General features: G+C 40.7%; 1 protein-coding gene and 1 non-coding gene across 7 annotated transcripts in view; both read right to left on the minus strand.

Annotated features, from left to right (window-relative positions):
- PDSS2 (decaprenyl diphosphate synthase subunit 2) overlaps positions 1 to 23978 on the minus strand; it is a 269730-nt gene that overhangs the window by 34575 nt on the left and 211177 nt on the right. For 5 of the 6 annotated variants that reach the window (XM_081828740.1, XM_081828742.1, XM_081828739.1 and 2 more), the window contains one exon: positions 22906 to 22938. In XM_081828740.1, the coding sequence (XP_081684866.1) occupies positions 22906 to 22938 (33 nt within the window). Of the gene's footprint in view, positions 1 to 5361; positions 5380 to 22905; positions 22939 to 23978 lie in introns of those variants that run through there. The other variant, XM_081828745.1, reaches the window with a different exon arrangement.
- LOC115943660 (U6 spliceosomal RNA) lies at positions 1943 to 2049 on the minus strand. Its single transcript, XR_004078245.1, has one exon. It is a non-coding gene; the product is annotated as a U6 spliceosomal RNA (small nuclear RNA).

The following is a 23978-nucleotide window of genomic DNA, read 5'->3' on the forward strand; positions in this document are numbered from 1 at the left end:
TGAGATCTGAGGCATGTTTTGAGAATGTTGATAAGCAGTTATGGGGTTGAGGGGAGCAAGGGAGCTATATCAAAAGAGAACAGCTTGAGCAAAGGCACAGAGGAGCCCAGAGTACAGTGTCCAAGGACTAAAGAGAGATCGGTGCGATAACACAGGAGCAGGTAGCAGGGGATGCAGGAGGGCTCTGAAAACTAGGCTAAGAAACCCAAATTAAAAAAGAGTATTTTTTTATTATCAACTATAAAAGTACAGAAAAGTTCAAAGACGAGCACAGGAGTTGGCAAGCTACGGCCCCAGGCACAATCTGCCCCCGCTGTTTTTATAAATAAAGTTTTGTTGGCACACATCCATGCCCGTTCAGTGAAGCGCCCTGTGTGGCGGCTTTGGGCTCCAGTGGCTGAGCCGCAGAGGGGAGTAGCTGCCAGGGGCTGTCCTCGCCCGCCGAGCCGAAAATGCTTACATGTCAGCCTTCTCAGAAAGGCTGCTGACTCCTCGGCTAGCACAATGCGTGACCACATATCCTCCACCGACAGTTAACAGTTGTCAGTATTCTGCTATCTTTGTTTTATCTACTTGTATGTATGTGTTTTCTCAACCATTTTCAAATAAGCTGTGGGCAGTGGTATGCTGGTAAATTACCTCTCCAGGGTAGCACGTGCAGATTTTTGTGGTACAAAAACTCCCGTCATGGCTGATTTCAAGCTACCCAGGGCTGTGGAATCACAAAATTCTGAAATATTTAACCATAGGCTCTGAGCTGCTAGGACTTGGCTTGAACACATGCTGGGCTGCAGGATGCTTCACCTTTGTTTTGAAATGCAGCTCCTAAGAACATTCTCCTACATAACCAGAATATTATTATCACAACTAGGAAAGTTAACAATAATTCTCCACCATTATGTAATATCTAGCACATGGGCAAATTTCCCCAGTGGGCTCTAAAATGTCTTTTTAGTCTTTTATTTTTTTCCTGAATCAGGAGGAATCCTGGTTCACACATTGCATTCACTCGTTATGACACTTTAGTATTTTCTCCCCTATGATATGCCATTTCGAAAGGACCATGCTGTGTTGTGCAGTGTTTTGCATTCTGCATTTCTCTCTCTCTCTCTCTTTTAAAAGATTTTATTTATTTATTAGAGAGAGAGCACAAGCAGGGGGAGCAGCAGAGGGAGAGGGAGAAGCAGGCTCCCGGCTGAGCAGGGAGCCCGATACAGGGCTCCATCCCAGGACCCTGAGATCATGACCTGAGCCGAAGGCAGACGCTTAACTGACTGAGCCACCCAGGCGTCCACATTCTGCATTTCTCTGACTGCTTCATTTAGTTTGTTACTTTATAAACCTTATTCAGCTAGGCCCAACTGAATACTTGATAGTGACTTGTAAGGTACTTAATTCTTACAATGAAAGGTAGTTCAGATTAGGGAAAAATAGCACCTGGGAGGATATCACTGAATATTACGCAAGCCCTAAAAGAGTTAATTTCTCTCACCAATGATTACTGTACTTTCAATTAATACCTAAATTTTCTTTCTACAGAGTTGAGCTTTGCATACCAAGGGACCTGACAGCTTCCATGTGGAAAATGCCCATTTCATGATTCAGCAGTAATTTAATTCTTCGTGGAAGATATTATTATTCCTCACAGACATCTGTATACACTTCAACCAACTAAACCTAAACTATTGGCTCAAAAGAAATCCTTTAGATATAATTAATAGGCCATAAATTAGACTCATCTTTACTATAAATCAGAACAGGCAGTGAGTCTATCCCGACAAAACAATCTCATCCTTTGTAAATAAATGTGACAAAAGACACATTAAGCTGGAATTCCTAAACTTGGCTGACCATAAGATTCACCTGGGAACTTTATGTATTTATTTATTTTTAAAGATTTTATTTATTTTTTTATTATGTTATGTTAATCACCATACATTACAAAAATATGGAACGCGTCACGAATTTGCCTGTCATCCTTGCGCAGGGGCCATGCTAATCTTCTCTGTATCGTTCCAATTTTAGTATACGTGCTGCCGAAGTGAGCACTAAAGATTTTATTTTTAAGTAATCTCTACACCCAACGTGGGGCTCAAACTTATAACCCCTAGATCAGGAGTCTCACACTCCACCACCTGAGCCAGCCAGGTGCCCTAGGATTCACTTGGGGAACTTTAAAATGCAGATGTCTAGGCCCCAATCCTAGAGATGGATTCAATAAGGCCTAAAACTGCTTCTTTGGTCATTCCGATGATTAGCCAGATTTGGGAGTACCTTGCCTGCTGGGATACGTATTTTGAGTTACTATATTTTAAAATAGTTGGGTTGGGGGTGGCTGGGTGGCTCAGTCGGTTAAACGTCTGCCTTCGGCTCAGGTCATGATCCCAGGGTCCTGGGTTCGAGTTTCACATCAGGTTCCCTGCTCAGTGGGGAGTCTGCTTCTCCCTCTACCCTTCCCCCCTGCTCGAGATCTCTCTCTCTCTCAAATAAATAAATAAAATCTTAAAAAAAAAAGAAAAAAAAAATAGTTGGGTTGGGTTTATACTGTTTTGACCACACTTCCAACTAGTAGTCTTGGCAATGATCAAATTCAGTTTAGCCACCATGTACTGGGCACCTATATGGCCTAGGTGTGTAGTAGTGGTGGGAGATACGGAGACAAACACAGTTGCTGCCTCCCAGGACCCCCTGTTAGGGGGTTGCCCCAGGGCTATAGAGCTGGAGGGGGTTGAAAGGAATACGAGGGACTGGACCTACAACTTTGGTTCTAATAGATTCAAGAGATAAGATCACAATTAGAAAAATTCTTTCCAGTTTTGCCTTCACCTACATTTTGACTGGGCAAAGCCCAAACTAGTGCACAGACAAAACTTGCCATATTAGGATATGGCTAGAAGTGCTAGTAGGCCTTCTGGGCTTTATGGCTTGAAAAACATTTTAGCTATAGGGTAAGTGACACAAAAACATACAAAAAGGTGAATTACCAGTCTGTGTTTTACTTCTCTGAAATAGCACTTTAGGGCACTAATATAATTAAATCTCTAATTAAGTCAACTGAATAATTGTGTAAGTGCAGCATCACCTGCAATAAATTAAGTCCAAATCCCTTGCTAGAGGACCCAATTAAAGATATTAACACAGAGAGAAAAAAGATGCAAAGTACTTAAAGTTAAGTGCATTATTATTTAACATTTATTAAAAGGTGTTATTAAACACCTTTTCAGTGATAAATGTTGCTTTTATGAGACCCTTTTGAGAAATCATCATATGCCTGTGAAAACTATTTGGTTAAAAATTTCTCTTAAATAGTAAAGACAAGCCCCTGCCATGAGATCTAAGCAGCTTTAGCAGAAGTGGACGTGGCAGCCGCTTCTCTCCAATGAAACCAAATAAAGACTTTAAGACCTAGAAGAAACCCAAGCCCAATCATATCTTCTCACCTCATTTTGCAGGAGAAGATATTGGGATGAGACTGGCTGAGTGGTAAGGGCCAACAGCAAATCTGAGAAATGGCCTGGGTTTCATTTCTGCACATCCAGAGCTCTTCCCCTCTATAGCACTGGAACAGAATTGGAGGTAACCCCAAGTTTTCTTTTACCCAAACAGGGAGAGTGCTACAGAGAATGGGGATGCTGAAACTCATCTGGAAATTAGGGTAGACCTTGTTCTGTAGAAACTGTATAATAGAGAGTAAGGGAGTATAAGCAATACGTTAAAGTTTTTTTCTCTTTTTTTTATGGTTGAAAACACTTGGATAAGGATGAAAGGAAACAAACGGCGGCCATGCTGTTATGGAAAGAGACCACACATCTCCTAACCGAGTGGGAGAAGTGGACCAGGCTTCCCTAACAGGGATTATGAAACTGGCAGAAATGTAAGATGCAGTAATGATAAGGGACTCTAACTTTTGAACACTTACTAAAACTCACATCCTAATAGTTGATAAATTCTTGATGTGCCTGACTGATAATCTTAGGTATCAGAAGATAGAAGAAGTGCTTTTTGCTTCAGTATGTCAACATGATTGGATGTAAAGGTGATAGGAATCTGGCGCGCACGCACACACACACACACACACACACACACAAAGTCATGCCATCCTGGTATTAGACTCAGTGAAAGAAGGGACCAGCAGGTATGGTTTAGGACACCCAGACCATAAATTAGGAAAGCACATTTAAAAATTAGTGAAAAGATCACCATGATTCCAAGAGATTATTAACAGAAATAGTTCAAGGGTGATGAGAGCCTCTGAAAAACTAAATTTCAACAACGGTCATAATTAATTATGAAAGAGACCAAAATAAATGGCTACAGAATAAGTTCTCTTGGGGCTCAGATTTGAAAAGGCCCAGGTGTAAAGGGAGCAGCATTTCGTCTCCTCCACTGCTGAGATCCAGCTGAGCACCTGCTCTGCACAAAGCTCCACTGTGGAGATCGGATGCTATCCCTGTTCTGAAGGAACTGACAAAGGAGAGGTAGAAAACTGTAAAAATTGTGTGGGAATCCACCCATAAGTCTGTATTATCACCAGGACACTTGTCACACATGTTTTTAAAGTGCCATTCCTCACAGAAAAACGTTCAGAAACAACCTCCTCAGAATCTGCTAAAGACTGATGGGGGTGCACAGGGGATGGAGACGATGACAAAAATAAGAGGCATCAAAATGTAAAGGCTGCATGTCAAATAAGAACAAGTATGCTCAAATAGTTGCAAAAGATGATGTATTATTAAGAGAAGACAAAGGAAACAGAAATAAAGAATGACTTAAAAACTGTAAAGATTAAAATAAATCCCGGGGCACCTGGGTGGCTCAGTCGTTAAGTGTCTTCCCTCGGCTCAGGTCATGATCCCAGGGTCCTGGGATTGAGCCCCACATCGGGCTCCCTGCTCAGCGGGAAGTCTGCTTCTCCCTCTCCCACTCCCTCTGTTTGTAGTCCCTCTCTCACTGTCAAATAAATAAATAAAATCTTAAAAAAAAAAAGATTAAAATAAATCCCATGAAGAGGGGCCTTTAAGGATGAAACATGCATTCAAAGAGCCCATTACAGGTTGTCAGGGAGGCCTTGGAGGCAGCTACCAACCTGCCTCTTAGGTCTGGCTTCTGGTATCCTTTGCGTTTTAAGACCACCACCACTCCCATTCCGAACATAATATTATCCTCACGGACAAATTACTGTGTGGCACCCCCACTGAGTCTCCTCCCCGCCAGCAGCTTTCTCACTCATTTTGTCTGATGTTTCTGCTGGCACTTCCCTTCTCTGTCTTCCTCCTCACTCTGGAGACCTAGTTTCCAGTCTAGAGCACCTTCACAGAGGCATCCACTCACCTCTGTCCTCTTCATGCTTACAGTGCACATAAATGTCCTTCCCAGCTACTGAAAGACATAAGACATCTCAGAGATAAGAGATTCAACTGACAAATGTCTTAAAACACAGGACAAAAGAAAAAGATGAGGACAGAGGTACATCTGGAACAAAGATCAGTGAATTTATGGACAATGATGGCAAAATTCCAAAAACGGTTATCAAATAGATGGTTTGTGAGCTCTAGAAAAAAGGCAGTGGTATTGCAGCCCCAGGATGGGTGGGTCACAATGAGCAAACCATTACAAAATATTCTCATTTTTCTTTTGATATGGCCACTCATTGTTAGCTTCTGAAACAGTAAAGATAGAGTATATTTGGGTGTTCGAAACTTAGTCCCAGGGCACCCGGGTGGCTCAGTCGGTTAGGCATCTGCCTTCAGCTCAGGTCCTGATCTCAGGGTCCTGGGATTGAGCCCCACATCGGGCTCCCTGCTCAGCAGGGAGCCTGCTTCTCCCTCTCCCATTCCTCCTGCTTGTGCTCTCTCTCTCTCTCTCTGACAAATAAATACATCATAAAATCTTTAAAAAGAAAAAATAGAAACTTAGTCCTTTGTGGTAAGACAGAGAAATGGGACTCTGGATTAGAGTATGGTAATGTGGATTCAAATATGTAAAACAACTACTCCTAGAAAATGTTTGGCAGTGGATTTAATTTGAACAGAAGAGCGATCTCTAGGACTCAATATTTGGTTTTGTCTTAATAAATGGTGCTGAAAAAAATGGAAAGCTATATGCAAAGGAATGAAACTGGACCACTTTCTTATACCACACATAAAAATAAACTCAAAATGGATTAAAGACCTAAATGTGAGACATAAAATCATAAAACTCCTAGAAGAAAACACAGGCAGTAATTTATTTCACATTGGCCTTAGTAACATTTTTCTAGATATGTCTCCTCAGACACGGGAAACAAAAGCAAAAATAAACTACTGGGACTACACCAAAATACAAAGCTTTTGCACAGTGAAGAAAACCATCAACAAAACAAAAAGGCAGCCTACTGAACGGGAGAAGATATTTGCAAATAATGTATGCAATAAGGGGTCAATATCCAAAATATATAAAGAACTTATACAGATCAACACACCAAAAAACCCAAATAATCTGACTAAAACTGGGCTCAATCCCAGGACCCTGGGATCATGACCTGAGCCGAGGGAAGACACTTAACGACTGAATAGACATTTTCCAAAGAAGACATCCAGATGGCCAACAGACATGAAAAGATGGTCAACATCACTCATCATTAGGGAAATGCAAATCAAAACCACAATGAGATATCATCTTACACCAGTCAGAATGGCTACTATCAAAAAAACAAGAAATAACAAGTGTTGGCGGGGATGTGGAGAAAAAGGAAGCCTCCTGCACTGTTGGTAGAAATGTCAATTGGTGCAACCACTGTGGAAAACAGTATGGAGGTTCCTCAAAAAATTAATAATAGAAATAGCAAATGATCCAGCAATTCCACTACTGGGTATCTTTTAAAAACACAAATTTGAAAAGAAACATGCACCCCTGTGTTTATTGCAGCATTATTTATTTACAATAGCCAAGATACAAAAGCAACCCAAGTGTCCATTGATAGATGACTGGATAAAGAAGATGTGGTATGTATACACATACACATGCACACACATACATATATTCACACAGGAATATTACTCAGCCATAAAAAAGGAATGAGATCTTGCCATTTGTGACAACACAGATGGACTTATTACGCTAAAGCGAAATAAGTCAGACAGAGAAAGACAAATACCATATGACTGCACTTAATGTAGAATCTAAAAAATGAAACAAATAAGCAAACAAACACCAGGAATGGACCTATAAATTCAGAGAACAAACAGATGGCTGCCTTAGGGGAGGAGGATTGGGGGGTGGGAAAAATGGTTGAAGGGGAGTGGGAGATACAGGTTTCCAGTTATGGAATGTGTAATAGGTCATGGAGATAAAAGATACAACATAGGGAATATGGTCAATGGCATCATGATAGTGTTGTATGATGACAGATGGTAGCTAAGGTTGTGGTAAGCATAGCATAACATATAGACTTGTCAAATCGCTATGTTGTACATCGAAAATAATGTAACATTGTGTGTCAACTATATTTCAATAAAAAAAGAAAAACAGAAAAAACCCTGATTCGGTTTCTTTCCTTTATCACAGTTCTATGGATTACCTGAATGAAGATGGAGAAGAAATACATACTAAATTTTAACTTGCAGATGTCACATAGCCAAGAGAGAAAGCTAACACATGGATAGCATCAAAATCTTAATCGTTTTGACACGTTGAAAAAAGACTAATACTCCTGAGATGAAATGTAACAGGGATAATTGTATAGTTGTGCATTTAGGTTTCAAAAATTCATTGTAAAAGTGTGAGCCTCAGTTTGGCAGTGACTCATAAATAAGTGCTGAGAATCTTTGATAACCACATTCTTTACATAAGCCAAGACTGATATAGGTAAAAAAAAAAAAAAAGCAAAAAAAAAAAGCCCAAACACAAACTTTGGTAGCATCAATAGATGTACATGTCCCAAACAAAGGCAGGAATGGTCAGGCTGTACTGTTTGATGGTATTCATGGTTAGAAAACTATGTTCCGGGGTGCCTGGGTGGCTCAGTCATTAAGCGTCTGCCTTCGGCTCAGGTCATGATCCCAGGGTCCTGGGATCGAGCCCCGCATCAGGCTCCCTCCTCGGGGGCAGTCTGCTTCTCCCTCTTCCTCTGTCTGCTGCTCCCCCCTGATTGTACTCTCTTTCTCTCTCTGTGTCAAATAAATAAATGAAATCTTAAAAAAAAAAAGAAAGAGAAAACTATGTTCCGTCCTGGGCACCATGACCATGTGTCAAGGCGGGTATTCAGAGTACACTGGGTCCGGTATTAGGATGAAGAAGTATTTGAAAACATGTCTTCTAAGGAATATTTAACCTGGAGGAAAGAATTAAAGGAGGAGATGAAAGTCATCTTCCAATATCTAAAGCAATTAAATGGAAGATGGAGCAGTCCTGTTCTATGTGCTTTAGGAGACAGAACAAAGAGCAACAGGGTGAAATTTCTGGGAAGCAGATTTCAATGACAAATAAGAGAGAGCTTTCAAATAACTAGAGTTGTCTAACAACAGAATAATTATTTTTGACATCCCTGTTTTTGGAAGTCCTCAGAAACTGGATTGACCACATCAGAGAAAGTGTGAATAAAATTCTTCTTCTCTCTTTTTTTTTTTTTAAGATTTTATTTATTTATTTGTCAGAGAGAGAGAGAGAGAGAGCACAAGCAGGGGGAGCAGGCAGAGGGAGAACAGGCTCCCTGCTGAGCAAAGAGCCTCATGCGGGACTGGCTCCCAGGACCCTGGGATCATGACCTGAGCCGAAGGCAGAGGCTTAACCAATTGAGCCACGCAGGCGCCCCCATGAATAAAATTCTTAGCAGGTGTGGGAGGTGGAACAAGGCAGCCTCCAAAGTCCCATCCAACTCCAAGATTCTAGCTGACAGTGCTTCAAGTGAAAGGTCTTCCCAACTTCTGAGTGGCAAGACTTGGTACAAAAGGAAAAGCTACAATTAAAACCTTCTCTAATATGATCAACATATTATGATAAACAAATTGCAAACCACATAAAAAGCATTCCTTTTTACTCAGAACAAGAGATTATTTGCAAGAGTCTAGAGAAAGGAAATCTACTGATTTAATTAAATATCTTATTTCAGCAAAAGGAAAGGGGATGGAAATAAGATAATTTTTAGTTACTTCCTCAAGCACATGAATTCATGTGCAAAAGCACAAGAATGGTGCGATTCCCAATATGAAAATGGCCATAATCATAACAATGCTAACAATAACAACAAAGACAACCTCACAGTACTTACGTGTGCCCAGCACTAAGACATATATATCTTCAATCCTTACAAGAGCCCTATGAGGTAGGTACTAATATTACTCTTACTTTACAGATGAACAAACTTAGACAAGAATAAGTTGCTCAAGGTAACATGGAAGGTAAGTGGAGTCAAGATACAAATAGTTCTTACTCTTATGCAGCACGGTATAATGCTTTTCCTTTCACTCTTATGCTCTGAACTGGGAAGCATTTCAATTTCATTTGGGAAGAGAATACCTATCTTTGTCAATAATGCCCTTTGCAAGCCTGTGCACAAGGGCAAATTTTTTCACCATACAGTATCATAGATTTTAGAAAATACATTAAGTCAAATAACTTTGGATAAAACTATATTTACAGAGATGGCAGAAAATTGAAGCCATTGTTATATTAATCATGCACCTCTATTGCAATATATACATTTTTTTAAAACTATAACTAAAAATGCCATATGGCTGCAGTACAAACGTCAGTAAGAATTGGAAGTGGAAAATTTCCACATTTCTGCTAAGAAAAAGGCCATAAATATTTTAACTGATTAGGTATATTCTTCAGGTCATACTTAAAAAAAAAAAAAAAAGTGGGGCGCCTGGGTGGCTCAGTCGTTAAGCGTCTGCCTTCGGCTCAGGTCATGATCCCGGGGTCCTGGGATCGAGCCCCGCATCGGGCTCCCTGCTCAGTGGGAAGCCTGCTTCTCCCTCTTCTACTCCCCCTGCTTGTGTTCCCTCTCTCACTGTGTCTCTCTCAGTCAAATAAATAATAAAATAAAAAAATCTTAAAAAAATAAAAAATTAAAAAAACCAAATAGGCCCCGAGTAAGGCTCAGATATCATCATATCCACTACTGAGTCACAAAACTAACATATTTTTACTTAAATCCTTAATAATAAAAACTTATTTTTAACAAAAATCTCAACCAAAAACTGACTACAGTAATGGTACCTGGGGTTTCACACAATCACAGGATATCATCACCTCATGTCATTTTCACTATTTTTAAAAACTAATCTCTGGGGCCACCTAGATGGCTCAGTTGGTTAAGTGTCCGAATCTTGATATTGGCTCAGGTCATGATCTCAGGGTGGTGAGACTGAGCCCTGTGTTGGGCTCTGTGCTGATGTGGAGCCTGCTTGGGATTCTCTCTCTCCCTCTCCTTCTGCTCCTCCCTCCACCTCACGTGTGTGGCCCCCTGCCAATAAATAAATAAATAAATAAAAGCAATCTCAGGGTTCATCATTCTACATTTTAGTCATTAGATGGGGTGCCTGGGTGGCTCAGCTGGTTGGACAGCCAACTCTTGATTTCACTGGGGTCATGATCTTGGGATCATGGGATCGGGCTCCGGGTGGGGCTCTGCACTCAGCAGGGTGTCTGCCTGGGGATTCTCTCTCTCCCTCTGCCCCTCCCCCTGCTCATGTTCTCTCTCTCCTAAATAAGTAAATAAATAAATCTTTAAAAAAAAAAGTCATTGGATAAAGGATTAATGAGTTCAAACTGACAAATATAATTTAGCCCATGCTTTAACATTTTTCTCTTCTCTTATAAAACATCAGAGTATTTTTTCTTTTATAAAATAGCCTGGAAAATTCCTGTAATATGTATTAAGCTTTAAAATACTTTTTAATAAGTTCTATTTATCTATATAAGATCATTCTGTGTAATTGTATGAGCATGTGTGACACACAGGACATTTGTTACACTGCTCTCCTTTTCCCTTGCTGAGTCCTGGGACCTGAAGCCCGTGGAGATGGGAGGTAAGAGAAGAGGTGAGCTCTAGGAGAGATAAAATGCCACTATTTGCACATAGGGCAGTCTTTCAAGCACCCGGAGCAGAAACCCCCAGATGAAGCCACACAGGAACCTTTTTTAATCCAATAATGGGATGAGGTGTTCTCCTCCTAAGACTGGTTTTCTGCTGTTTCATAATAATATGAAAAACAACTGTAGAGAGGCAATGAGCAAACCTTAGTAGGGAAACTCTGGACCTGGACACATGTGATCTTGGGCAAGGCAACTTCTCTAAGCCCTAGATCATATTTATACCCATGAAGTTATTATGAAGAACAAACAAGATGATGTATGGCAAATTACTTTGACATCAATAAAATGCTATTCAAATGCAAGACCTGAAGAGGAAAAGAACATGGAGTTTGTTACAGAAGTTAGATGTAATATTTACATAATGCACCTGGCTTTAATCACAAACATTCATAGACTATTTTGCATAGATTCATGAAGCTGTTTTAAATATTTTAAATCTCTGGATTATTAGTGAACTGGAAATACGCTTGTTTTTGAAAAATGAATTTCCAAGTCATCTTGACCATCTAAAATTGGATCTATTCCACCTAACAGGAAAAAAAATCTCTGGATTATTAGTGAATTGGAAATATGCTTGTTTTTGAAAAATGAATTTCCAAATCATCTTGACCATTTAAAATTGGATCTATTCCACCTAACAGAAAAAAAAATGATAAACACAGGTTTCATCTCATTTTTCTTGCCTTCTCCACACATTTCTGTTAGGCTCAGTCTGGATGATGTGTGGCCTGCTGTTGAGAATGAGACTTCAGTCTGGCCATACCACCCTGAATGTGCCCTGGTTGCACCCAATCTCAGAAGCCAAGTAGGGTCGGAACTAGAGAGTATACTTGGGTGGGACAGTGAGATTTGTTTCAGAACTGATTTCAAGACTCACGTCTTAGTGAAGTACATTTATGAGTCTGTGCTGTGGGCTACTATCCACAAATAGCTTCATAACCAAACAACTCATTTCATACAAATTATCATGTCTGGATATATACATCCCTATTATATGTACAAATAACCCAAAACCATACATTCAGTACCCCTATATATACATATATATGTATGTATGTATTTTTTTTTTTTAAAGATTTTATTTATTTTTTAGAGAGCGAGCGAGAGAGAAACAGCATGAGAGGGGAGAGGGTCAGAGGGAGAAGCAGGCTCCCCGCTGAGCCGGGAGCCCGATGCGGGACTCGATCCCAGGACCCTGGGATCATGACCTGAGCCGAAGGCAGACGCTTAACCATCTGAGCCACCCAGGCGCCCTGTATGTATGTATTTAAAGGTATTTTGCTCCCTCTCCCCTCCACTCCCTCCCGCGCCCCCCCCCCCCCAGCTTGTACTTCTGCTCACGCTCTCAATAAATAAATAAATCTTTTTTTTTTTTTTTTAAAGAAAAGCAGTCATGTCTTCTGAAGGAAAATTTAACTATTTATAATCTCAGGTTTATCCATATTCTGATTCAAAAATAATTTTTAATTTTAGTGTCATATTCCAAAGAGGAACTTAATTCTATACACTGAAATTCAAAAAGCAAAACATATAGGTTGCAGACTGCAGCAATGAGCCATTCTTTGCCCGTGGCTTTTTTAGGAGTGAATCGATAGTAAACTCTGTAATCTCATGACAAATATTATGCTGGCTATTTAATTAAAAAGAATATTGTGGGATGAGAGGATTCACATCTTGTAGGTATCCAATAGTACTGGGGGTTATGTGAGGAATACATAAACTATGTGAGTCCATATCTTACTTATACATTTCTTAAATCCTCATGTCTCAATTTTCCATCTGCTTTAGTATTTGGATGCTGATACCTGGGGATCACTTGCCTCAAAACTACTATCACTACCTCTGCTGTCTACATGACCCTAGATTCCTAACATCCTAACATGTATCCTGATACAACATGAGCTTAAAACACATTATGACTTCCATCACTAGTGTGCATGTCAAATAAACTCTCTGTATTTGTTAACATAGATCCTTGCCTCCCTTAAGAGAATGGTAATGAGAAGTCATTTTAAATGGTTATATCCATAAACCTTTCTTAGAAGAGTGAAGAATCCTTGCCAGTTTAAAAAAAACCACAATAATTATTGCACTGGTTCAGCAAACATAAATCGTAAGACAGTCATTTACTAGACAATCACTATTTCAGAGACAAGAACAATGTTGGATTATAGAGTAAGGCATACTGTTTCTGGATGTTTGTAAAACCAGAGCCTGCATACAAATTCTCCCTTACTTGTTTTGTAGTAGGGCTAAGCACCTTGAGAAGCAGTATGGTGGTAAGGAATACACTGTGGAGTCAGCAAACCTGGACAGAATCATGACTCTGTGAGATAGTAACGATGTGGACACTGTTAGGTTATTTGATCTCTTCCCCATAAAATGAAGGGATTCAAAGATAGAATTTGATAGAACCATCTGATTAAAGTGTTTTGCGTGTCTTGAGTAGAGTGCACAATGAGAAACATGTATACTAGGGTAGGCATCTTACAGAGATCGTAGCACGTGGAAAGGTCTACAACCTTTTTTAAGAGGTGCACACAAATCTTTTTAGCAATGAATCAAAGATACAGGTTAGCATAATTTCCTTAGCTCTAGGACAGGGAGACCTTCTACAGGGGGCACCATTGCACTATGCAGAAATCCATCTTCAGAGGTATAACTCTGGCTTTGCTATGATCTGTGAATAGGTAAGATCCTTCATCAAGCCAGCAAGTCAAAGACTTGGGGGAAAGGGACAGGATCCACTCACCCAAAATCTTTAGTAGCATCTTACACATCACTAACCAATGTTGCAGTTCTTGTCATCTCTACTGTTATCTCAGTAATTCTGTTTGAAAATGGAGGTGGCACACCTACCTTGCTATTTCAGAAAAGGTAATTCAGCACCTCCTGGATCAGTACTCTGACTGATGTGGCAAGTGGGGAAGCTGAGCAGTGTTTTCAGACACCGGTTAGGAAACACGGGGAAATGGCTTCAGATGTGCCGACTAAACAGATGACAGCTTTCTGATAGACCAATCATGTTGAAATCATGAAAATCTTCCTTTTCTTTCTCTTAAAGAACATAATTTTGGAAAGCCCGTGCCTTGCCACTACTGTTTTTATGACAAGGGAAGAGATTGGTATTTCCTTAGATCTACTTAAAACAGTTTCAGTGGACTAAACAGGCTCCTCTAGGGGACAGAAGGCTCTATCCTCTACATAAAGGCAGATAGGCACGTCCTGTGCACAGGTGGCTCCCGATACCACTAACTGGGAGCAATAATTGAATCCAGCTACCCCACAGCGCAGAGCATTCACCCACAGAACCAGCCTGGAGGGCATTTTTAGTTAGCTTTCTAGACTAAGATTCAAAAGGTTGCCCCAAGTGAATCTTTGTTTCAACCCAGGGAGTGTGAAGCATTGAGGATGTAACCATTTGATTAAAAATATACTTGGGATGGAATAAGAAGAACAAAGGCAGAGCCAAATATGCCTTATGAATGAAAAGAACAGAATCTAGGCACAAACATTTGGTTTATCTTGGGTTATTCACTCATTCTATTCTATTCTAATTCAACAAATATTTATTTGGTACCTAGTATGTGCCAGGCACTGTGTTAGGCGCTCAGAGTACAGTGGTGAGTAAAACCAGACATGATTCCAGGCTTACAACTAAGAACTGGTCTTCACCAACAATCTAAGTCTGCCTTAGCTTCCTGATGAATGATAGATATTACGTAGATATGCAATTTTTTAGACATCAGTAATTCAAAATGGTAATTTTAAGAATAAGATTGTCCCACTAAATATTATTATTGTGAACTAATTTCGCAGTTTACATATAAAATTAGAAACCCAAGATCAGCAAGCTAGGAATATATGATTTGAAGAAAAATAAAAAAGATTTGCAACTATGTAGAGAATTGAATTCAAATAGTATCAATAGTATTTGGATTAACAACTGAGAGAATGGTATATTTTATGATGTCATAAAGAGGCTTATTATTGATAGCATTTAATAATATTATTCACGATCCACAGGGGAATAGAGATTATGATCATCAAATCTGTTGATGCCATTGAGGTGTGTGGGATTGCTAACACCTCAGAGAACAAGAATCTAATTTTAAAATAACATTAAGAAATTAGAGGAAGAGATCATCAAAGCAAGATGATAGTCACTGGGGACAAATGAAAATAATATACTCAGAGACTTAAGGAGGAAATCATCATGCCTTATGAATGAAAAGAACAGAATCTAGGCACAAACATTTGGTTTATCTTGGGTTATTCACTCATTCTATTCTATTCTAATTCAACAAATATTTATTTGGTACCTAGTATGTGCCAGGCACTGCGTTAGGCGCTCAGAGTACAGTGAATGAATGTCCAAAGAGCAACTGTTTTGCAAAAAGACTTGGCTCATAGTAAGGTACAATTCTGGTTCAAGATACTTACTATTGTATGTGGGGCCCAATGCCAGGCTTGAACTCATGACCCTGAGTTCAAGATCTGAGCTGAGATCAAGAGTGGGACTTGCCTAACTGACTGAGCCACCCAGGTCCCCCTAGAATCTATTTTTGATTAAAAGTTTCACATGGTACAAAAGCCATACTTTACTATGGACAGAAATTGACCAATGACTATTTTTCCATCCTTAATAATTGTATTTTAAAGGAGATCTGGAATCAAAGAGTAGTTGAAAAAACTGACTTTAGTAAATTAATTGTTTTAAAAAACAGATTAAATAAAATCTATCCATTACTGCTGCAAGAAAAAACACTTGCGTGAAATGTGACTGTCAAAAGAAAAATAACTGTTTTTTTATCTGATTTTTAAGAAATAAGGGGTGGGGGATTTAAAACTTTCAGATGGCAGTCCTGGCAGTCCCTTCCAGCACTATCCCTGTGCTGTGCTTTGCTCATCAGAGCAACGCCTGCAAGGCCTGCTCAGCGTGCTAGGTTTTTCCGTTCTCCTCAACTGTCTTCCATCACTTCAACCACTACTAGAGGCCTAGCCCAAAAACTTGCAGTGTACAAAAATGACATTTTCCAACCATGCATTTCTGCCTATTGCCATAGAAGCAGGCACTCAATTTTTTAGGAGCCTAAAATTAAATTTTGGTTATGTCACTAAACACATGATTTCAGGCAAGTTATTTTTCAATTCCCAGTAGCTCAGGTCATATCTGAAAAAATTCTAAATCAAATGTGAGTCCACATTTCAAAACCAGAAATCTTTAAAAAAAAAAATACAATGTATTTATTTTAAAACATGCTGAAATGTTATCACCTTAATGCCTGTATTTATATTTTTAATGCTTTCTTCCAGTCTTTATCAAAATTTTACGTAGTTGTACCCATATCGTTATGGTATTTGGATTTTCTTCATTAAATTCTATTATAAACACCTCATTTAATTGGACCACAAGTCCTTTATGGGAGAAAGGAATGACCATGCTTCTACATAGTCCCTGTCGTTACCATGAAAACAGAAATCCTAAATGTAAAGACAACTTGAGGAGGTTAGAGGAAACGAGAGATTTAGTGCATCCGGTGATGCCGTATGGAATACTTTACCAAAGGAGCTAATGTGAAGTCCCAGGGTAGGAAAAGCAGCATCTGCCCAAGAAAGGGGTACACGGAAGAGAAAACACAGTAACATCTGGTCTCTAAATGTGCCAATGTGAAAAATTCTCAGAGCCAGTTAGCTAGGGTTATGAGAGAGAACGAGCAGGCAAAAACTGTCTGCCAAAAAAAAAAAAGAGTCTGGCTTTGTCACTAAAGAAAGGACAATAATATTTACAGAAAATTTTCTATACTCAAGCTTCAAAAAAGTAGAATTTTGGACTCAGTCTGCAGCAAAATGGCGGAAGCAATTTATGGATGATAAAAGAGAAAAAAAGACTAAAGGGCAAACCTTGGAAAGGAGAACCATGACATGGGAGGAAAGCCTCTTTTTTCTTCTTGAAGGGAAGTGATGATATGTGAGCATGCAAATGCAAATGTCTGCGGACAGCACTGTTTGCTAGTGGGAAGAGAATTTTAATGTGTACCCTATGCAAATGCGTTTTATAATCAAACAGAATGTGCGAGGCCTTCTGAGGGCGGGGAGGGAGAAGAGCAGCTCTAGACACTGAGCCTGAGCATGGTGGGATGCAAGCCTGAACAGATTCCAGCAGAGAGGGCACGTCAAAACCCACTCCTTTTAAAAAAAAATCTCTCTTACGTTCAACCGAGAACTGGATGCCTAATGAATTAACACCTGCAAGATCTTTCTTTACCCAGTGCTTAACCTTGAGCAACTCTGTGCTTAGAGCGAACCTCAGGAGGAAGACATTAAAAAAGCAACTCTCTCTTCTGTACTGAGTCATGGGGAAAATTATTATGAACTGCACAGGAAAGACTAGAGAGGACTGTAAAGAAAGCCCTTGTAAACCATTTAGAGTCTTTGTGTCAAAATTAGCAAAAGAAGCCCCGTTAAGGCCTGGTCCGGAGTATTTGTGAAAGAATGAGCCGGAATGAGCGCTTGACGGAGTTTGGTTTTGACCAAGTGCTCTTTATTCATATCTGGGTATCTGAAGCAATTATTTAAAAAGAAATAGGGGAAGAAGTCTGCATCTTTACACTGGAGCTATTTGGGCAAGCCATTTTGGAAGTGTTAAAAAATTAAAATCGTAGAAAGCCGAACCATAGGTGCCATGTTTTGCCTGAAGTGGTAAAAATACCATCTGCCTCAGTCTTTGAGCAGCAGAGAGACAGGAGGGCTAACTGCAGGCATACGCTCAGCTCCAGCTGGGGAAAATACACAGACGTTTGTACGTGTTTTTCTGAGCGAGAGTAGTCAACATATTCGTTTTCTTTCAGACATATATATGTTACCATAGCAAACCAAGCATGAGTGTGGTCTGAGAAACTTCTCCACCAGTCCCAACAAGTGCCCATGAATTCCTGTAATTCAATAGGTGGCACTCTTCCCTCTAGCACTGCCCTGAATCAGCCGTGCTTAACCGTGGGGCCAGAAGCCCGGGGAGTGTGGACTAGAGTCTGAGAGATACACACCCGGGGCTGCAGACCAGTCACTGTAATTAAGATCCCCATCGTATTGTGCATATGAGCCAAAGTGTTAGCACCAGCTTTCCGGGTCACAGTTCACTTCTGGTAACTGTATTCTGTCTACTAAGACTTCCGCAGTTTTAACTAGGTAAGTAAGACGCTCCTCGTTTTTCTATTCTAAAAGCTACTGGGTGGAATAGCCTTACAGTGACACAGTCCCTGTCCTCGCCCAGACTCCAGGTGGATGAGTTTCCGCGATAGGTAGAGTGCTCCCATGAGTGCGTTAACCACCTGACAGAGGTGGGAGAGACGTAATGAATTAATAGCTGTCGAGTGCTTTGATGTCTTAAGATGAAAGGCACTGTGGCGGTGTAAAGCATTCATATCCAGACTCGATCGCAACAAGAACTCAATTAAAAAGTAATTCCATTTCTTATCTGAGTGTTTGAGTACAGACCACTGTTTGGCGGTAAGTGACAGTCTCAAGATCCAGCCAAGACTGATTTTGAAGTTACCACCTCTTCCCCCTCTTTCTTGACTTCCTCGCCCTGCTGAGACCAACAGAATTTGAGAGATGGCAGGTGAGGCCACAGAGCACATGGTCAAAATAATTTCCTATGGTCCTCAGGATCGGATTTTTTCAGATAAAATTTGGCTTTTGGGTAAATAATCACTTGGAAGTAACAAAATTTCCAGCCACAAATACATTTCATGATGATCTCCAGAAATGGCTGCTGAGTTTTTTTAAATGTCCTTTTACAGATAATCCCACAAGGGTGGCCCTGAGCTACTAAGCATGGGGCCTGCATCAGTCAGCACGAGCACCATGATCATGCCAAACAGAGAGGAAGAGACCTGGGGTCATGATAGGTATTACTATGGGCCCACGGTACACTGCACAGGAGACAGTATCATAAACTGGACCCTGCAGACATCTCCCCCATACCTAGAAGAGATGGATATAATCTTTTTTCCCCCAAGTTACTTGGGTTTAGGTCTGTGTAAGGATGATAAGTTTAGATTAATTGCCTAGATCAAGTGATGGCCCTTAAGTGTCAGAACTGTACCACATATTCCAGAGGGGTAGGTTCTGTTTACTGGCATGAGAAATATTGTCACTAGGCACTTGGGAAGGCAACCTTAGGGCTATTAACCATTGAGATGGATTGTGCTATATAGTCAACATATTCTTAAAGTGGTTCGTTGAAGTCTACAATACTCCACTCCAGACCTCCCAGAACCTCCCACACTTCTAGAATAACACTAGTGCAACTCACATGCATGCATTCACCAAGCTTCCTACATAGACGCCTGTGCTGGGTACAGATGATGTGACCATGTACGAGGCCCTGCCTTTGGAGCTCTTACGTTTCAGTGAAAGAGAAAAAGCAGGAACAAGCAACTCAATGAAAATGATAATTCTACATTATTATAAATGTTAAGAAAAAATAGAGCAAAGGGGGGGTAGCTACTTTATTATTATTTTTTAAAGATTATTTATTTGAGGGAGAGAGAGCACACAGAGTGAGTGAGAAAACGAGTTGGGGGGAGAGGCAGAGGGAGAGGGAGAAGCAGACTCCCCGCAGAGCAGGGAGCCCGATGCGGGGCTCGATCCCAGGACCCTGGGATCATGACCTGAGCCGAAGGCAGTCGCTTAACTGACTGAGCCACCCAGGCGCCCCGGGGAGTGGCTACTTTAGACAGGCAGGTCTGAGTCAAGGAAGCATGTGGTGGCAAGGCCTACATCAGTCTTGCTCACGGTGACAGGCAGCACTAGCATAGTGCCTTGCACATATTAACTGTTCCATGCACAGGTGCTGGGTGGATAGAGTGGATGAAGGGATGAATCTGGACCTCAGGTGTACAAGATAAGAATGCCCCCCACCCCTCAAGAAGAACGTCTTCTCTCGAATGTGGAATGGGTCCAAAGAATTGACTAGCACTCTTCGAAACTGCTCGTTGTATATGAAGCAACCCGAAGGAAGACCAGAGAGGGTAAGTGATACTAGATTTTGCAGTGAGTTGGTGGCCAAGCCACTGCTTCGCCCAGGGGTGTTCTATCTGTGCATCATGTTTTATCCTTTCTCTTAACATCTTCAACTGTCATGTGCCTCTGCGATAAAAAACCCTGAAGGAGTTCTCTGAGTCATGAATAAACATCAATGACCAATAGTCACTCTATTGCCAAATTGTGTTGACTTTTCCCTGACTCTTTTTGTTAGTTTTCCTTTACTACCACACAGTGAAATCCCAGCCTTTATCTCCAAGCTAGTATATTACAGCCTTCCCAAACAATTTTTTTAACCCTGTTGATATCTGCAACGTGTATCAAAAGCATCTTTCCTCTCTGATTGAGATAAAAAACCCTACTCCTGAAACTAACTTCATGTGTCTTCTCTTTTCTTACTCATTTCTTACTCTTCCATTTTCTACATTCATCCACTCCCTCCCTACCTTCCTCCCTCATTCAGTCACTCACCATTTACCATGTGCCAAACACCGTGTTAACCACTGAGTATACAAAGACAAATAAGACAATGTCCCTGCCCTCAAAGAGCTCACAGTGTATAGTCTGTCCCATAAATGGGGCATTATATTACAGAGTAAGTACAATGACTGAGAGATGCACGAAGTATTAAAGAATGAAGGAAAGCACTTAATCCAGCCTGGGGAACCAGGGAGGACTACCTGTAGGAGATGGTCCTAACTGGAGCCTTACAGAAAGAACAGGGGTAGCTGATATAGGGGGAAGGGCATTTCAAGCAGAGGGGACAGAATGAGCCAAGGCCTGGAAAACAGAAACAGTACGTTTTGTGTGATCTGGTGCTGCTGGAACACAGGGTAGGAAGAGATGATGCTGGAGAGTCCCTCTAGGGGGTGAAATCATCTAGCAAGCTTTGAATTTGCCTTATAAATGACATAAGCCAATGGCAGGTTTTAAGCTGGAGTCTGAAACTGTCAGGTTTGTGATTTAGACATTCCAGTTGGTAATGGACTTGTGATGACAAAGTTAGGAAGACCAGTCAGTAGGCTTTCCAGTGGTCAGGTGAAGAAATTCAATGTAAGTAATGGAAGACAGATCAAGAGGAGGGGCTGGATTTAAGAAAACGTAGGATACCAAAATGGCATGACTTGGTAAAGAACCTGGGGGTGAGGGAGTAGGAACTGTCAAGGGTGACTTCTAAGATTCTCACAGGGTTGACTGGGGGGATGACAGGAGAGAGAATAAGTTAAAAGGACAACAAATACAACATGAGTGGACACTGATATAAACCATGGATTTTGGGTACTGATGATATGTCCATGTAGTTCCTCTGACTGCAACAAATATATCACTCTCCTGCAGATTACTGATAGTAGGGGAGGCTGCGTGTGCGTAGGGTCAGGGGATATGGTAACTCTTGATACTTTTGCCCAATCTTCCTGTGAACCTAAAACTTCTCTAAAAAATAAGGTCTATTTAGGGGTGCCTGACTGGCTGAGTTACAAAAGCATGCAACTTTTGATCTTGAGGTCATAAGTTTGAACCCCACATTGGGTGTAGGGGCTACTTAAATAAATAAAGCTTAAAAAAAAAAAAAAAAAAGACCAGGGATGTCAGACAAGATGGTGAGTTCAGTTTAAGATGCCTGTGGGCGACCCAGGAGGATATGTCCACAGCCCGAGTTTGGGTACATAGGGTCAAGTAGACATCTAAGAAGAGTGATGCATATGGAGGCCCTCAGTTTAGAGGTGCTCTTATCTAGTTTTTCTGAAAGGAAGCAAAAGTTTGTGAGACAGAGAGAAGGAGGAACTGCATCTCAGTCAAGGAAAAGAGAGCAAATGCATGGAGCCATGGGTGTACCCCCCCGGGGACTGTCAGGAGAGCACGAGGTTCCAGATCAGCCCTGAGAGATCATCTTGGGTTTCAGTTGTCCCACTGCGAGCAGAGCCCTTACAGCTTGTATTTCCTCCTCCTTGTCTTTGGAGTGCAGGTGTGCTCATACCCGGGATAGTCCTGATTGCTGCATAAACCAGATGGTTAGCGCCTTCCTTTAGCCAAGTAGCTATATGCAGCCCATGCACCTGCTACAATGTTCCATTTCTCCCCGGGGGGGGGGCACAGAATGTGACCGAAGTGTGTTTGGAGGCTTGCACTGGTGCACTGCAATCTGAACTCTCACAGCGGTTTTTAAACAAGGCTGTGTGTCGGAATGATCTGTGGAGCCTTTTTTCAAATACTTCCTTCCTGCCCCTGCCCTGCTCTCCCCACCAGGGGATTTTGATCTTGGTGAAAGAGGGTGTGATGCTGCACCTAGGCATGTGTGTTTTCAAAAGCTCCACAGATGATGTGAAAACTACTACTTTTAGGAGTCTAAGTCGGCTCTGTGTGGTGCTTCTCACGTGTTATCTAATGGCGCTAAAAGCCAAAGATGCCAAAGGCATCTTTCTAGCAACGGTGAGTGATCTTACCCAGTTTATTTTTCCTCATGGCACTTACCACCACATGACTTTATATGATGTATCCATTTAGTTGTTTATTAGTTATCTATCTCCCACACTGGACTGTAAATGTCCCAAAAGAAAACACTTCATCTGGATTACTGTTGTAGTCTCAACACCTAACAGTGTTTGGGATGAACTAGGCACTCAGTAAGTGCACTTACCTGCTAATGCCTGTTACTTAACAGGGAGTGTCCCCCAACTTTGAAAGGGATGATTCTCTTTTGACCTTTCAAATATAAACAAAAACCACACACCAAACTGAAATGTATAAAACTGTATAGTATATATAATATCTACTTACCTTAGCATAGTCTAATCTTCCTTTTTCTTGAACCTAAAGTAGAAAGAAGGGGAAATTAATTTGTTCTTCAAAAATTATTTAGTGCTTCTATAACTTGTACTTCTCCAAGAACAAAGGTCAACACTCTCTCCCTTGGTCCCCTACCATGTATCTCTTTATACATCTACAGAGTTGTATCTCTATACAACTATATACCTATAACACTTTTAAATACACTGAAAAGTTGAAAGGACAGGATACTGAGCACACGTATACATTCTATCTAGACATGACAATGCCATACATCATGACTCTTCACCCCGCCAAGCTTCAGCACGTTTTATAAGCACAGAATGTCTCATACATAACCACATGACTGCTATCGAATGTTACAAACTAACAATAATTCCATATTATCTAACATACAATCCATATTCAAATTTCTCCTATTGTCCCAAAAGTATCTTTTATCGCTTCCCCCCCAACCAGAATTAATCAAGATTCACACATTGCACATGGATTTGTATCTCTGGTTAGTCTTAAATCTTGACTAGATCCTCCCCATTTTTCAAGAAATAAAAATAAAAACCATTAACTTTTTCATGAAAATCATTGACTTTTTTTTTTTTTAGATTTTATTTTTAAGTAACGTCTACACCCAATGTGGGGCTCAGACCTACAACCCCGTGATCAAGAGTTGCATGCTCGGGCACCTGGGTGGCTCAGTTGGTTAAGCGACTGCCTTCGGCTCAGGTCATGAACCTGGAGTCCCTGAATCGAGTCCCACATCGGGCTCCTTGCTCGGCAGGGAGTCTGCTTCTCCCTCTGACCCTCCCCCCGCTCATGTGCTCTCTCTCATTCTCTCTCAAATAAATAAATAAAATCTTTAAAAAAAAAAACAAAAAAACAGAGTTGCATGCTTGACTGGCTGAGCCAGCCAGGCACTCTGAAAATCATTAACTTTTTTGATTTGTCATATTATTTTTTCACAGTGTCATTTAACTTGTCCCTGTTTTGCTTGCAAACTGAAAGTTGGGTCTGAAAAAGCTTGCTTAAACGTTTCTGCCATGAGTACTTTATACAAAATATTACAT

The sequence above is a fragment of the Leptonychotes weddellii genome, chromosome 8 (assembly GCF_054177405.1).
Source record: "Leptonychotes weddellii isolate Sample4059 chromosome 8, ASM5417740v2, whole genome shotgun sequence".
Lineage (NCBI taxonomy): Eukaryota > Metazoa > Chordata > Mammalia > Carnivora > Phocidae > Leptonychotes > Leptonychotes weddellii.